The sequence below is a fragment of the Onychostoma macrolepis genome, chromosome 18 (assembly GCF_012432095.1).
Source record: "Onychostoma macrolepis isolate SWU-2019 chromosome 18, ASM1243209v1, whole genome shotgun sequence".
In the NCBI taxonomy this organism is placed as follows: domain Eukaryota; kingdom Metazoa; phylum Chordata; class Actinopteri; order Cypriniformes; family Cyprinidae; genus Onychostoma; species Onychostoma macrolepis.
In genome coordinates, this window is record NC_081172.1 from 33,104,722 (window position 1) to 33,122,487 (window position 17,766).

The window sequence follows — 17,766 nt, forward strand, 5'->3', positions numbered from 1 at the left end:
AAAGTCAGAATTGTGAGATATAAACCCAGAGCTGTAAGATAAACTCAAAATTCTGATATAAACTTGCAAACGCAAGAAAAAAGTCTAAATTATTATGGTGGAAGCAAGAAAATAAAATTGTGAGATAAAAACTCAGAATTGTAAGATTTAAATTATGAGAAGGAAAGTCCAAATTGTGAAATTTAAACATGCAATTGCAAAATGCAAAACATGCAACAAAAAAAGTCTGAATATTTGAATATTTTGATATTTGTGAGTCTGAATTATGAGATAAAAAGTTGTAATTTGCATTTTTATTTTTCATTTTGTAGCAGAAGCTAAACAACACAATTGTGAGATTTAAAATTTAGAATTCAGAGGGAGAAAATGAATAGCGAGATGTAAACTTGGAATTGCAAGAAAAAAATAATCAAAATCCGAACTGTGAGATAGACGCGATTATCTTTATTTATTCCATGGTGAAAATGGGCTCCCATAGATGATGCATTTCAACAACAACAACAAAAATGGTAGGGTACAACAGGGCTAAAGGCGCCTTTGATATTATTTTCATCTGAACCACTAGATGGCACAAAAACATGGCGTAGCACTTTCCAAAACATCCGCTTTTCAAGATGCACGTGTATATTTGTGTGATCCCTGACGCGATCGCGCGCAGCAGCGCAAAGTTGATTCTGTGCTTACTTGATCTAATATTTTATGGTTTTTTAAATGTTGTAGATTTAAGTAGCAAATGAGAATTGCTACAATGAACGCAAATATTTTGAGGCAAAGGTCTTAACGATTTTCAGTTTTGTTTAAGATAATTAAAGCAACAGTTTTTAAATAGCAAAAGAATATGTAAAAGTATGGTATTTGGGGTAAAAAGCGCCCCTGCTGTTGGGGCTGAAGGCGCACAGTAATTAACATGATAATTAATAGATGGCTGACTTTTCCATTTGTTGACATGACATGGTTAGATTCAGATGGTAAATATCATATATTATGTTGGGTGTCCATATTAGAGATAATCACCATGTTTAGAATGAAACCATCATATTTAAAAACATGATATTAATCAGATCATATAATAAAATAACATTTGTTGTTACTACTGTAAATATATATTCAATTATTATTGGATTTCCTTCAGTGCTTTCAAAATCTTTACTTATTAAAATGTTTCTGTATTTTAAAATATATTTTTTGATATTAACATATTTTAATGACAGTATATATTGAACAAAAATGAATTCTTTTATTTTTCAAAATAAGCAGAAAATAGTACAAACTTTGCTAAAGCCATTGTTTTGAATAATTATTAACTTAGACATTATTTTAAAAAAAACATTATTTTAGCTGAAGTATTTGTATCAATACCGTGTGCCTTTTGCCCCATGCTGGTGGGCCTTGCCCCCTCATATATTTATACGATTTTTAAACAAAATAAACAACTTGAATGATTTATTTTCAAATGTATATATATTTTTCTGCAATTAGACATTTTAGGTGCAGTGAATAGCAGATTTTTTCTTAAGGTGTGCCTTTTAGCCCCGTTGTACCCTAAATGATTTGTAAGTATGAGTATTTGTTCTCTTTCTCCATCCTCTCATCTCTCTCTCTCACACTCCATCATCATCTCCATCTTTCATAACACAGGCTGTAAAGCATGAAGGTTCAATGCGTGGTGCTCAATAACGGAGAGTCCTGCTGCTCTTCTGCTAATACAACAAACCCTTCAGACCGATATCAGCCCTGCTGAAGCTCAAAGGCCAATAAGCACATGCACACACTTACAAACAGACAAAGCCTGGAATAACAGCGCTCAATATCAGCGAGAAACACAGAGCTCAATATCTACCTGCAGAGAGACATGCAGCTTCATTTGAGAGAGCTCGATAAGAGACGCTATCAGACCTCCATCAGTCCAGCGGCAGCATCACACACACACACACACACACACACACACACACACGTTTGTTTTTGTGAAAAGTGGGGACATCCCATTGGCGTAATGGTTTTTATACTGTACAAACATTTTTACTATGTTACACCCATGTCATTATACAAATTTGTGTCCTCATGTGTCACAAAAACGCGCGCGCGCGCGCACACACACACACACACACACGCACATGCACACACACACACACACACACGTTTATTTTTGTGAAAAGTGGGGACTCTCCATAGGCGTAATGGTTGTTATACTGTACAGACTGTATGTGCTATTGCCCTACACCAACCCTACACCTAAACCTACCCCTTACAGGAGGCTTGGGGTAATGTCCTCAAAAGTCACCTTCTCCTTGTAATACGTCATACCCATGTCATTATACAAATTGTATGTCCTCATTTGTCACAAAAACGCGAGCGCGCGCACACACACACTGAAAAACACGCACGCACACACACACGCACACACGCGCGCACACACACACACACACACACACAACAGCAGTGTGTGCGGCTGATAAGTGGCTGTATTCAGTCACAGCGGTGAGGCTCTATCGCCCTCCAGTGATGGAAACACAACATAGCAGCAGGAAACCAGGCTTTCTGAATATAGCACCATTAACAAACCAGACTCTCTGAAGACACTGAGCAAAACTCACTGAAATCATGATGCAGGACTGTCATGAGAGGTGCTGTGGGTTTAAAGGTGGGTTTAAACTGAGCTATATGGTTGCTAGGGTATTCTGAGAGGTTGCTATGAGGTTTCTGGGTGTTCAATATGGTTGCTAGGGTGATCAAGACATTCCACAGGGTGTTCTGTGTGGTTGCTTGGATATTTTAGATGCTTTCTAGGATGTTCTGTATGGGTCTTAGGTGGTTGCTGAGGTGTTTTGGGTGGTTTCTAGATGGTTGTTAGGTTGTTTTTATGAGTTACTATATGGTTGCTAGGGTATTCTGGGTGGTTGCTATGAGATTGCTGGGTGTTCAGTGTAGTTGCTAGGGTGACCAAGGCATTTGACAAAAACGTTTCTGGGTGGCTTCTATATTTTACATACTTTTTAGGATGTTCTGGATGGCTGTCACAGGTGGTTGCTAGGGTATTTTAGGTGCTTTCTGGGATCTTCCGGATGTTCATTGCTTGCTAGGGTGTTTTGGGTGCCTTTAGGGTATTCTTGGTGTTCTGTGTGGTCATTAGGTGGTTGCTAGGGTGTTTAATTTTCTTGAGGGTGTTCTAGGTGGTTGCTCTGCAGTTGCTGGGCTATCCCAGGTGGTTGTTAGGTGGTTGCTAAGGTGTTCAATTGAATTGAGGGTGTTCTGGATGGTTGCTATGCAGTTGTTGGGGTATTCTGTGTAGTTGTTAGGTGATTGCTAAGGCGATCAATTGAATTGAGGGTGTTCTGGTGGTTGCTATGGTATTCTGGGTGGTTGTTAGGTGGTTGCTAGGGTGTTCAATTGTCTTTAGGGTGTTCTGGTGGTTGCTATGGTATTCTGGGTGGTTGTTAGGTGGTTGCTCGGGTGTTCAGTTGCCTTTAGTGTGTTCTGGGCGGTTGCTATGCAATTGTTTGGGTATTCCAGGTGGTTATTAGGCTGTACTAGGTAGTTGCTAGGGTGACTGCTAAGTGGTTGCTAGGGTGTTGTAGGTACTCAGATTTGTTCTGCTCATTTTATCGTCTGTCAGGCTGAAATTGTGTGTTTTATCTCTCAGAAAAGGTAATTGCACACCTTCTCTCAACAAGCAACACAATCCAAGGCATCAGTGATGCTCACAGCACCCAATAAAGTCCTAAAGACACCGCTCAAGCCCTAAAACACAGAATAAAACTCCAAACGAACTCGGAGCCATCAAAATCTCCTTTGGATTTTCAATTCTCACTGTCAGCAGCCTACTGAAGAAGTCATTTGCAAGGCCATGTTTCCGACGGAGCGCTAGAGCGTCACCTCAGCGACATTAGCATCACAATGCATCATGGGTAACACCAGACCACACATCGATCGAATCACCTCCCTCTCTGTATGTGAGAGACTGATTTCCATGTGAATGAGATTTATGGCTCTGATATTGTCCAAACATAATAACATCTCACCGTGTCACATGATCTCCAAACACGCCATTCTCCTCTCTTTCTCGGAGATGAAGTTCTGCTCAAAGGGCTTTATTGGTCTGATAAGATGATATTATCAAATCATAAGGACATTCACTGTGTAAATATCATCTCATAAATATCCAGCTCGCTCTCAGCTGGCGTAGATGAGGCTCTGGTGTAGGGCTGAAATGATTGGTCAACATTATCGACAGCGTTGACGATAAAATTGTCGACAAATATTTTTGTTGTCGAGTAGCTGTCTGATCTCATGTGACCTAATGAAAGAGCCTGCAATAACTCGCTTTGACCAGCGTGACGCTGTGATTCATCTCTCCTGGATGCAGAGCAAACGCAGCCGAACCTGAAGCTGCTGAGCCGCGTTTGGATGCATATGTAAATACATGCTGCACGCTTTCTTCTCAATAACAAAATAAACACAAAAACTGACGGCGGTGAAAAAGCAGCAGCTAAGAAAGCATCTGGTTACAGCGAAGCGAATGCTTGCAGTTCGGCACTCTAGTAAACATCACGTCACATTTAGTACTTCATGCAATAGATAGCCTTAAATCAAGCAGCTTTATAGTATTAAACATGAAAAAACAGAATTAATTGCAAAAGCTGAATAATCAATCAAAGTCTACTGATTAATCAGTGTTCTAATAATCGTTTGATTAATTGATTATCAAAATAATTGTTTGCTGCAGCCCTTCTCTGACAGAGCTACGGATGTGTGTTTACAGGCTGTGTATGAAGAGATGGAGACTGACAGTTACACAAAATGAGAAATGAAGTGGAGAGACACTTGAAACGGGACAGAGAACAGAAGCATGAAGCCCAAGACAACTAGATTTACATTCGAGAAACATCAGCTGAAGAGCAGTGCTCAAGTTTTAGGTTTTATTATAAATCCGCTAAACAGCATATAGTGCATAGCATTACACAAACTGGAAAATAACACGAGTATTATCGGTAAAAACGGTATTATCGGCCGAGCAGCGAAGCGCGAGGTTATGAAGCGTCTCTGTTCTCTTTTAGAGATGTACAGCATGCATGATCATATCGGTTTCAGGTGTGGAGCTAATCTGGGTGAAGGGCCAATGATCTTGCCTTAAGCCGGAAATTATCAAAGAGAAGTCGCACACAGTTGAGCGTGACTCTGTATTCATTCAGTCTCATGTGCGGTACAGTGTGTCCTTGTGCAGACAACAGCCTCAGAGAAAACAACATCCTCACGGCCTGCAGGAGCACAGCCTGGAGCTACATAAAACAACAACAACACACAATAACACACTAAATTATCAACAACAACATCGTCATCAACAACAACAAAACATTATGCTACAAAACTGGCAATTAATATTAATCGTTGTATTTAAATTAATTTAAAAATGTGTGTGTGTGTGTGTGTGTGTGTGTGTGTGTGTGTGTGTGTGTGACCTTGGACGACGAAACCAGTCTTAAGTGTATTTTTTTCAAAATTGAGATTTATACATCATCTGAATAAATAATCTTTCCATTGATGTATGGTTTGTTGGACAATATTTGTCTGAGATACAGCTATTTGAAAATCTGGAATCTGAGGGAGCAAAAAAATCTAAATATTGAGAAAATCACCTTTAAATTTGTCCAAATGAAGTTCTTAGCAATGCATATTACTAATCAAAAATTAAGTTTTGATACATTTATGGTAAGAAATTTACTAAATATCTTCATGGAACATGATCTTTACTTAATATCCTAATGATTTTTGACATAAAAGAAAAATGTATAATTTTGAGCCATACAATGTATTGTTGGCTATTGCTACAAATATAGCTGTGCTGCTTCTGACTGCTTCTGTGCTGCAGGGTCACAAATGACTATAAAATTCAGCTGATTCTTTTGCATAGTCAGATATTTTCTTTCTGCTGCCTTCTCAAACTTTGCTGCAGCAACAGTGTTTATTCCTGCCTTGTGAATACATTTAATTCATTATATTTTTACTTTTTTTTTTTTCTTCAGCTGCTTACACACAAAATCTTTCCTTGTCTCACAGTTTCTGAAAGCTGTCACTCAAACAGCAGAAACACACACCAAATCTGCAAAACCAGACACTGATTCTCAGCCTTTGACTCAGTTTTTTTTTTTGCAAAACACAACACACAATTCTCTACGTAACACACAAAAATCTAACAGGAAGTAACTTGATTTCCTTTTTCAAACACAACCAATCAAAATGCCTCACTAACTCCTCACATACTGCGCACACAGAAAAACACCAGTAACAAGTGGAGGAAAACGGGTAAAATTGCAAGAATAAAGTCATTTTCTGCCACCAGATAGGCTTCACCCACAAAAACGTCACCACTGTTTGCAAACGGATCTGTATCCCACTCACTAATGTCAGTTTCGTTGAATAACAGTGCTTATCGCTGGGTGACAAGCTGTTGTAATATACGGAGAACATTTAGAAAATAACATGTAATCAATATAATCTATAATCTTTTTAAATTAACTATTTTGTACCATATCCGTATCCAATTCTCTAGGCGTAAAGGCTATTCTGCAACCATAATGTGCATGCATCCCGAATGTTTACAAACCTATAATTAGCCTATAGGCCTATAAATACACATCTACACAACCACACATGGCTGATGTATTTATTTTCTTTCATACTGTACAATACTGAATTCACAACCACAAATGCTTATAATAATAATAATAAAAAAAAGTGCTTTCAATCTTGCTTTTGTGTTTACCGTGAATTTTTCAGCATCTCTCTCCCAATTACTTTCAATCTTGTACAGAAATGTACACAGGAGCTCAAGACAAATGAGTGAATTGCGCAGACTCTCGCGAGAAGTGAATCAAACCGATGTTTTCCATGTTCGGTGTGACTGGCTGTTTAAACTCTGTCACGAACTCTGGATCAAACGCTGAGTTGACGGAGGACATTTATATTGTGTGTTGTGAACCCAGGATGGATTTGTTTGGTTTTGTCAACTCTAAACCTACTCTAAAACTCAGAGTTTGTTCAGCTAGCTTCATGCAACAGGCCACAGATCGTCAACAACAACACACAAGATCAAGATATTGCTTACATTAAATTGCATTTATTATATTACATTATATTAAGTTCTATTTTTATATTATATTAAGATGTTACTGCATTACATTAAATGACATTATACTACATTACATAAGTTTTATTAGATTACCTTATATTATATTATACATTAAATTGCATGGTATTATATTATATTATACTATACTATATTATATTAAATTGCATGGTATTATATTATATTATATCATATTATATTGAACTAAAAAAAATTCAGGATAATATTAGAACATCATTTACATTTATGCATTTGGCAGATGCTTTTATCTTCAGTGACTTACACTGCATTCAAACTAAACATAATTTCAGTTCATGCATTCCCTGGGATTCAAACCCATGACTTTAGTGTTGCTAGTGTGATCTACCGTTTACAGGAAAGCTCAGGTAAGTAGTTTGAACTTCTGTGCATAGTGTTATGAAGAGAGTAAATAAATCAAGACAAAGAGAGATGAAAGGAGTTGGAGAGATGAGAAACACAGATTCTCTCAGTGTGAAACCACATCGTGTGCATCAGGTCTGGTCTTGATTCCCAAAAGACTGCATGTGAAATGTGCTGATGTGATGCTGGGTAATGCGCTCTGTTTTAATAAGCATCACATTCGGAGTGTCTCTGTGGGCCTATAGGAGGCGTTTACACTGAACATCAACAACCGCAGGAGACCTGCTGTGAGCATTCAGCGCCTTCTGATCTGCTCCTCGGTTTGTTGAGGTTAAAAAAAGGATGACACTGACACATGCACATCTAAAGCAATAATCAAACTGAAGAAGTGTCTCGATGCAATCCATTATTAGTTTTAACATAAACAAACTAATCAACTTAATGCCATGCACATTTTTTTCTTTCTTTCTTTTTTTTTTTTTTAAAGTTGAATGTCGATTGTTTTTTAAAATGTTTTTTTTTTTTTTTTAAACTTTCAACCTCAATGCTTGTATGTAGGGTATGTACAACAATAACAATAACAATAATAATAATAATAATAAGTATTATTATTATTATACTGTTGTTGTTGTTTTATTGATTATTATTGTTACTAAATAAAAATACTAAATAAAAGAGGTATTGCTATTCTAATATTTGACTGTAAAAAACAATTAAGTATTTAAGAAAAAATATTAATTAGCAATTTTATTATGATTATTTTTGTTACTAAAAATATTAAACAATAAGAAATATAACTATTTTAGTATTTCACTGTAAATAAAAACAATGAAGTATTTAAGAAAGTAATAATAATAATTATAAATATTTAAGAAATTTAAGAAAGTAATAATAATAATTATAAATATTAACAACTGTAAAATGACAATACTAGTATTTATGTCCTAATTTCTTTGTTCAAACATTAACTCATCTTGCATTTATTTTTTAAGCTTCAGTCTCTGCTATATGTTAATCACACTAAGCTGTATCATGATTATTATTATTTGATTTCTTTTTTAGATTTGTTCCGATTAATCGTGCAGCCCTAAAGTGCACAGATCAAGAGTCAAACCAGTTTATAAAATCAGTGTTTCACGAGTGTGCATGTTAGAGAAGTTTTGCTGACACACATGCTGCTAGGATTTGACGCTTTTTGTCACAGACTTAAAACAGCAAAGTGCGATGAGCTTCCATCTTACGTGCATCTGCTGTCGTCTCTCACATCGGCTACAGGGGTAGTCGTGGCCTAATGGTTAGGGAGTTGGGCTTGTAACCTGAAGGTTGCTGGTTCGATTCTCGTGCCGGCAGGAATTGAAGGTGGGGATTGTGAATGAACAGCACTCTCTCCACCTTCGATACCATGACTAAGGTGCCCTTGAGCAAGGCGTGTGTGTGTGTATTTGTTCACTGCTGTGTGTGTGCACTTGGATGGGTTAAATGCAGATCACCAATTTCGAGTATGGGTCACCATACTTGACAATACATCAAAATCCAGCCATGTTTAGAGCTGTTTTGGCATCTGCGCAGATTTCTCTCCTGATTCAGACCAAAACAGAGAGTTATTATGGATTATAGACTCGTATTATAGTTAAAAACGTCTTAATGCTGGATTTGTTTCAGCTTTTGTCTTCTCCAGATGTTAACTGATGGACTGGAGTGGTGTGGATTATTGTGATGTTTTTATCAGACTCTCATTCTGACGGCACCCATTCACTGCAGAGCATCCATTGCTGAGACACTGATGCAGAGACACATTTCTACAAACCTGATGAAGAAACAAACTCATGGCTTGGGGATGAGCACATTCTCAGCAGATTTTTCATTTTTTGGTGATACAATTTATTGTGCAATACTTGTAAGGAGTTCTATACACGGCCCACATTCCTAGTAAGAGTTTAGAACTTCTGTCTAACACATTTTACGTCAAAATTCACAGGTTCTCCCCAAAAATCAGCAAAATGCTGCAAAACTCTGTCTAGGTCTCCTCAGGACGCGCTGCTTTGGGAACACATTAGCAACTGTCCAATTGCAGGCCCTAAGCTGTAACCAGTGTACCATATATGTGTCGAAAATATAGAAAAATGGAGAAACAGGGAATGATAATATGGAGGTATATGAGCTCATACATCCTAGAAGCCAATTCATGTCTCGTATATTGAGTTACGCTCTTCTGTTGAAAGGTAAAAGTTGAGAAACTTCTCAGATTGTATTTTAGACGCTCCTCACGTATTTTGAGGATCCTCTCAGCAATAATGCTCACAGTTCCAGCACACTTGTATAACAGGGACTAAACTGCGAGCTATGAAACAGAGTCATAACTGTGGTTTAGGTTCAACACGCCACACCCGAGCGCTGGTTTTCATCCGCAGACGTACACAACACAAGCCCAAACAGCATCTGAGTCAGAGGGGAAAACCTTGATTCTGTCTTCCTCGCTCTTTTCTCTTCAAGGAATAACCTTAAAAATCACAGACTTGATTTTTTTTCACTTTCCTCAGCACATTTCTGACCTTCACCATTTTACGTCGCTGTAAATAGTCTTTGCATTAGTACAAAGTCTAGAGAGAGACAGTTTCACCTGCAGAGAGGCAGGTATTAATCAATTAAAGAGCTCATTTTGGATTCTATCTTATAATATTCACGCAAGAATCCTTTTATGCATTATGCAAATTTAACTAAGGATATGCCATATAAGCCTCTGATGGACTTTTAATGGGAAAGGATCAAATCTTTTTTCACGCTGAGTGTCTATAAAACCAAATTTCACAGACAGATTCTTGCATTTTGTCGGTGCAAACTTTGATATTTCAGAACATGTCAATGTCATGCGTGATTTTAGATGCATGTAATCTAATGAAACGGCACCACTAGTTTCTAACTTAATAAAAATCACTATAGACTGTATACACTATGCATGTTTTTAAACTGGACACTTAACCCACACATAAAAAAATAAAATAATAATAATAATATTATATATATATATATATATATATATATATAACTATAATATATATCACAAAACAAATTATATATTTTTAAATAAATAATAATATTATTATTATTGATGATAATAATAATAATAATATTGATGATGATGGTGGTGATTATTATTATTAAAGTTTGTCATCTGTAAGTGTTGTGCTCAGTCTTTTATACTCACCTAGACTGCATTTGATTGATCAAATATACAATAAAAACACTAATATTGTGAAATATTATATGTGAATATGTGTCAAACTGTAATGTATTTCTGTGATGCGCAGCTGTATTTTCAGCATCATTACTGCAGTCTTCAGTGTCACATGATCTTCAGAAATCATTCTTATATTTTTGTGGAAATTGTGATACATTTTATTTTTCAGGATTCACAGATGAATAGAAAGTTCAAAAGAACAGAATTTATTTGAAATAGAAATATTTTGTTCCATTATTAATGTCTTGACTTTATATATACATGTATGTGTGTATGTGTGTGTGTGTGTGTGTGTGTGTGTGTAGTTTCTCATGATTTTGTAGCCCTGGCCTGTTTATTTATTTCTATCTTTGCTTGTTTGTTTGTTGTGTGGTTCAGTTTTCCAGGTTGTGATCTTTGGTTAATCAGCATGTAGGGAGCAGAAGATCACCCACCGTCAGCGTGAAGAGCCAGCAGAGCACACAACAGGAGAGCCAGCATGCTGAGACGAGTGTGTGTGTGTGTGTGTGTGTGTGTGAGGGAGAGAGAGAGCCCACAATGAGTGTGTGTGTAACAGCAGGGCAGATCCTTCAATCACGGCACTGCAGGGAAAAACAGAGAGAGACTGATTAACCTGGAGCTGAGTGACTGATGGAGAGGAAGACTGAAAACACACAGGGTTTATATCTAAACCATAGATATAAACACACACACGCCACGTGTGACCGCTCTCAAATTCACCATCTTGAAAGGGTCAATGTTTCATGATTTATGGACGGAGCTTGACCTTTCCAGTACGGTGAACACACAGACAACCGTGGAATCTAAGTGTTCGAATATATGTGATGTCAAAACAAACTTCTAAAGGACTCAAATACTGATTTAGGCCACACACTTCATGAAAGTATATGAATACAAACACTTTCAGCCTCGCAAACTTGATTTCACACTGCGCTACTTGTCAAAATGCACATTTCAATTCATATTAGTGCAACACAAATACATTCTCAGCGTTACTGTAAAAGATGCTATGACAGGCCTAAATTGCATGAGAACATAAATATGATTTTTTTTTGTTATTAATGCAATGACTTTTTAAATTAAATTTAGTCCTGAATTTATTTCCCTTTAATCATTATTTTCTGTATTTATTTTTAACTTTTTTTTAAATTATTTTAACTTTATTTCATTTATTTATATATTTACTTAAATTTATTTATTCCCACATTTATGCATTTCCATATTTAGATATTTCCAATTTTCACTTTTTTTATTTTTTTTTATTTATTTATTTTTGTATCTAATCTTACATTTCCATTTGTTGTATGACAATTAGGTTGGCTAATTATCATACAATTTGGTAGCTGTTGCTTTTGCTATTTGGTATTTCTACTTAAATAATGTAAATAAATGTAAATTGCATCTATCACTATTTACACTATTTGCCTCGATTTACATTCATTCTTATTATATATGCTATATTTTGAATCATATAAAGGCGCTAATAATGAATGAGGCTGTGCAAATGAAATGTAATGTTTTTGGTAGATAAAATGCATAAATAAGTGATAATATAAAATATATGTAAAATACAAGAATAAAAAAAATAAAATATATTTTCGTATATTTTTTTCTGACTTGAATGTCATAATAAAAAAACTTCCCAAGTGCACTAAAGTGGAACTAAAAGTGGACCAACATTTTCACATTTACAGAAATAGAGTAGAAAATGAAGTAAATTATATTTCAATGCATTGATGAGCAGGATGTTACAGTATCTAATTTTACATTTCAGTGCATCCTGTTAAGCCTGGTCACAATTTCTACATCCTTTTCTCACTTCCTCTTCCTTTCCTCCCTTTCTGGAAAAAAAAAAAAAAAAACTCAAACCTCTAAAAGACCAGATGAAATGGATTGTTTTCTTCCCTGTGACGACATGTTTCTTACTGTAGCAGGACGTCTGGGTGAACTTGTCCTGTTTTTAACAGTTCAAAAGTTTGGGGTCACTAAGATTTGTTTTTAATTGAAATTAATACTTTTATTCATCAAGGATACATTAAATTGATCAAAAGTGACGGTAAAGACATTTATAATGTTACACAAGATTTCTATTTCAAATAAATGCTGTTCTTTTGAATTTTCTATTCATCTGTGAATCCTGAAAAATAAAATGCATCACGGTTTCCACAAAAATATTGTGCAGCACGACTGTTTTCAACATTGATAATAATCAGAAATGTTTCTCGAGCATCAAATCAGTATATTAGAATGATTTCTGAAGATCATGTGACACTGAAGACTGCAGTAATGATGCTGAAAATACAGCTGTGCATCACAGAAATAAATTACAGTTTAACAGATATTCACATAGAAAACAGCTATTTAAATTATAATAATGTTGCACAATTTTAAGTGTATTTTTGATCAAATTAATGCAGCCTTGCTGAACAGAAGAGACTTCTTTCAAAAACATGAAACAATCTTAATGACCCCAAACTCCTGCAGTAGCACATAGCTAAAGACTCACAAGAGTCCAGTTTTGATTTCATGGGGTCTTTAACACACTGACAGACACAAACAGCTGCATTAATAGCTGACTTTATGACCCGCTCACTCAGATCTCCACCCTATCATTGTGTTTTAAGAGAAACATGATCAAGTTCTGAGCATAAGCACCACAATTAGACGACTGCGATGATCTAAACGGCATAAAGAGCAGGAAGCAGCAGCGAGTGGGCGCTCAATGAACAGGTCAGACTCATGTGAGCTCTGACTAAACTCTTCCAGCAGGTCAGCGTTCAGTAATATGAGACGCCGTCACCCCTGCGCTATGCTTTAGTCATAATCAAACCGCTTTCTGCCGCCAAACCCTGCACTCAGCACAAAACATGCGGTCAGACAACAGCACTGCTACTCTCTTCAGAAACTGCCACCAAATCAACTTTCTTTTCAGACAAAGTTCAAAATAACTAGTCAGGCTTGAACAACTTTGTAATTCTTTCCACATGCATAAAAGCACAGCATGATTAAACTCCACACTTTATAGATCACAGGAACCGTCTGCATGAACTTCAAATAGTCTGAGATCTAATAGCGCTTTTCCTCACTCATTCCTTCCTTCTGGATTCTCTGAAAGCCTCGGACTGTTTTTATTGGCCTTGATCACTTTGTCAGTGACTTTCAATGCAGTGCTGTTGAAAACATTCATCTAGACTCGAAGGAATAGTTCACCCCAAAATTAAAATGTTCATCTGAGATGTAGATGAGTGTGTCTCTGCATCAGCTGAGACACTGATGCAGAGACACATTTCTACAAACCTGATGAAGAAACACACTCCACATTTTCAGCTCATTTGTATTTTTGGCTGAACAATTCCTTTAAATTTCACTATGGTTTCATACATTCAGCTCAATCTGCTGAATTTACAGTACGAGTCAAACAAACAGAATATGCATGTAAGCATAATCTATGATCAATACTATAGAGCTGCTTTGCTTGAACATCCAGTCCTTTCTGTAGAAAACTACAGTCATTTTCTACCCGGGCCTTGGCTGTTTTTAATGCTGTAGAATACATTCATTCCTGCAGCATCTATTCAGACGTTTGGCATTGAGGCTCAAGAATAAACAAGCACATTTATCTTCACCGCGGGTTTCGCTCTTCTCAAACAATCACCTGTATTACTCACCTCACTAAATCACAGGCCACGGTTTAGCCCGCAGGTACTAAATGTATCCTACTATACATTATATATATAATAATATAACATCCTACTTAGTGATTATTGTAAAACACAGCCCTGTAGAAACACAATGGTCAAATCTGACAAAACATACAGTTTGATACAGTTTTTCCTAAATACTACAGAGCAGGTTATACTAGATTCATCTATTTGCATTCAACTTAAGTATGCTAAAATGCTTAGAATAGAATAGAATAGAATAGAATAGAATATTATTGGTAAATGTGTCTTGGACTTGAATAACAATTATTACTTTTATTTAATAATAATAATAATAATAATAATATATAAAAATAAATCATACAGAAGTCTTTTAAAATCCAAATTTTGGAATTATTTGTTGACTGAGTTTGGCACAAAAAGGTTTTTATAATACTTCAACTTTGAAATTCTAAATTGTTTCCCTGAAGGTTAAAAAAGGTTATTATGGAAGTTGCAATGAGAGGGTTGCTGCAGGATTTTTAAGCTCAAATTTAAGACTTGTTAAGACCTGCAACAATCTAATTAATACCATATGAGTGGGGTAGGGCAATGTCTATGGTAAACTATTAAACTCTAAAATGACTGTAAAAAGCATGATTTACAGTTCAGATACAAGTTTTCAAAATGATACCCCTCACATTTCAGCCTTTAAACCATTTTTAAGTGGTTAATTTAAACTACAGAGTCCTGAAACTGCAGCCCTACTCACAACAACAGCCTGTGAAAATGCACATTCATTCTCTGCCAGCAGGAGGCGCTTTCGAGCTGTTTCCGCGGTAACGCTGTACACAAAGCAGCGCAGCACCTGACTTTGAACCATGCAGCGCTCATGTTTACTTAATAAAATCATAGCCTTTTGAATGCAATCTCACATTAAGCTGTATGCAATTTTGGTCTGTAGCCTACCCAAATTTAAGACCTCTTTAAATCATAATCAAGACTTTCTTGTACAATTTTTATGACTTTTTATGACCTTAAATTTGATACAAGTAAATATAAGACTTTTAGGACCCGAGGGAACCCTGCATAAAATAAAATGAAATTAAAAAAGAAAAGAAAAAGGGAAATATTTCACACTATGTAAACATCTGAAAATTATAATAAATATATAACAATGTATAACAAAATAAAATTATATATTAAAGAATTTTTTTTTCTTGGAAAAATATATTTCTTTTTTCTTTGTTTTCTTGAGAAAATAAAATAAAATGAAAAGTTGAGAGCTTGTTTCAGGTGCTGGTGGAGTGAGTTCAAAGTGTTTTAATGTTTAGTTTGTGTTGATTTACAGCGCGCTCTCGGGTTTGTCTAGACTTCATAATAAAAGCTCCCGGTGTGATCTAACCGCTGATCTATAATATATCACATATAGATCAGTGGATCTAACGCTGCACAGATGTGATGCGAATCCAGAGCATCAGGTGCTGAATCAGCTGGGGATCTCATTAGTGTGAATGTGAGATGCTGAAGGTAAAGTCCAGGTCCAGACCAGCAGAGTCCAGCAGCAGGGGTGTGGTGCGGTCCAGTCTGGGGATTCTAGAGGGTTTGGGGGAGGATCTGGAAACCTTAAAGGGCCAAAACTCAAACCCTGGATTCAATAAAGCAGAGTTTGTTTACCCAGAAATCACTGAATTTTAAAATACGGCCAAAATAAAAGCCATCACACTGTTAAAGCGCTATTTATGGAACTTTAAACTCTCCTCAAAAACAGCACACCCGACCCGACACCAGCGACTCGGTTTCCTAAACAGCGCTTTTGTTTCCACAAACCGAGCCGTGTTTGTTTTCCTCCTCCTAACTCGACACGGGTCTCTGTGAATGGTGTAACGTTATTCAGAGCATTTTAATGGACTTACCATCCCAGCAGTGAAGTCAGACGAACACAAAGCAGAAGATCCGACTCTCTCTCATTCCTCAAACACGCTGTGCGTGAAAGCGCATGGTTTGTTTGTAAAGCCGAGTGAAATAGCTTCTTCTTCTTCTTCTTCTTCTTCTTATCAGATTTGAGTGAAATAGCGTTCGCTCGCGATGGTTTTGCTCTGGTCTGAGACTGAAACCACTCCTACATCATTCTTGCGCTGGGTTCAGTCTGGTGACGTCACACACAGGGCACTTCAGACTATTTCTAACTCATGAGAAGACTTTAAAATTTTATTTATTTAATTTTCTTTTTTATTATTATTATTATTTTGTTTTATGTTTGTTTGTTTTTATATTGTAACTGCTTTTTTATTGATTGACATAATGTTCATAAAAATAAAAAATAAAAATGAAAACATACAGGGCTAACTAAGAAATAATTCAATAACAAACATATTTGTAATATTTCCCAAAAGACAAAATAAAATATCTCCTAGGGGTATTTTTTTTTTTTTATTATTTTAATTTTTTTGGAACTCTATAATTGGGAATATTGCCTGGAGAAGAGCTTGGCTAATTTATTTTAAATATTGCATTAATAATAAAATAAAAGTAAATACACTTTAATATCGTGATTCACTGATATTGTTGATGTATGCTGTTGAAGTAATAATGAGAAAGAGATGCTGACACTTATTTTTTGACTGTAAAGTCGTAAACAAGTTTTGGATGGATTTTGCTGATTTATATTTAATTTAATGAATATTAATTATTCCTTTACTTTAAAGGATGTTATCTTGTATTATAAAAACAAAAGCAATAAGGATCTAGAATTTATTATTAACCTTTATGTTTTATTAGCAGAATTTCACATTCATAAACATACATTTCTTAATTCATCTCCTATGTTAAATTTATTTTGCTCTAACTTTGACTTTTATATTTCTTCAATAAGACTGTTAAAAAACAAAAATGTTTAAAATACTGTGATACAATATTCAATCCCCCCTGGTATTTTGTAATATCCTTATTTGTGAAAATTGGATCCTTTCAATTATGCTGTGCCTTTTTATTTATTTTTTCTTTCTTATTTGTTTATATTTGTATTGCTATTAATTTTATATCCCTTTTTTCTGCAGTAAAATACACACACACACACACACACACACACACACACACACACACACACATCCTATAAATGTGACTCAGAGCCCACAAAAGAACATATTTGTTTTATTATAAATTCAATTATTTTCTAAAATTTACATTCACAAATGCAATTTCTCAAAATTCTCAAAACCTGTCTTTGTGGTCTTTTTACGGGACATGGAGAATTATTTGAATGTGATTTTGGTGTCTAATAAGAAAGCTATAAAGACTGTTAGAATTTGCTCCGCATTTAAAGTCTTTGTGTAAGGAATCTTATGTAAAATAATGGTCCTTTATTGCATTTTTGTTTTACT

General features: G+C 35.6%; 1 protein-coding gene across 1 annotated transcript in view; it reads right to left on the bottom strand.

Moving 5' to 3' along the window:
- Positions 1-16,525, bottom strand: part of cd276 (CD276 molecule) — a 103,860-nt gene extending 87,335 nt beyond the window's left edge. Inside the window, exons 1-2 of the mRNA XM_058751277.1 lie at positions 16,300-16,525; positions 11,177-11,323 (exon numbers count right to left, since the gene is read on the bottom strand). Of these exons, the coding sequence (XP_058607260.1) occupies positions 11,177-11,222 (46 nt within the window). The 5' untranslated portion in view covers positions 11,223-11,323; positions 16,300-16,525. The remainder of the gene's footprint in view (positions 1-11,176; positions 11,324-16,299) is intronic.
- Positions 16,526-17,766: the final 1,241 nt, after the last annotated feature.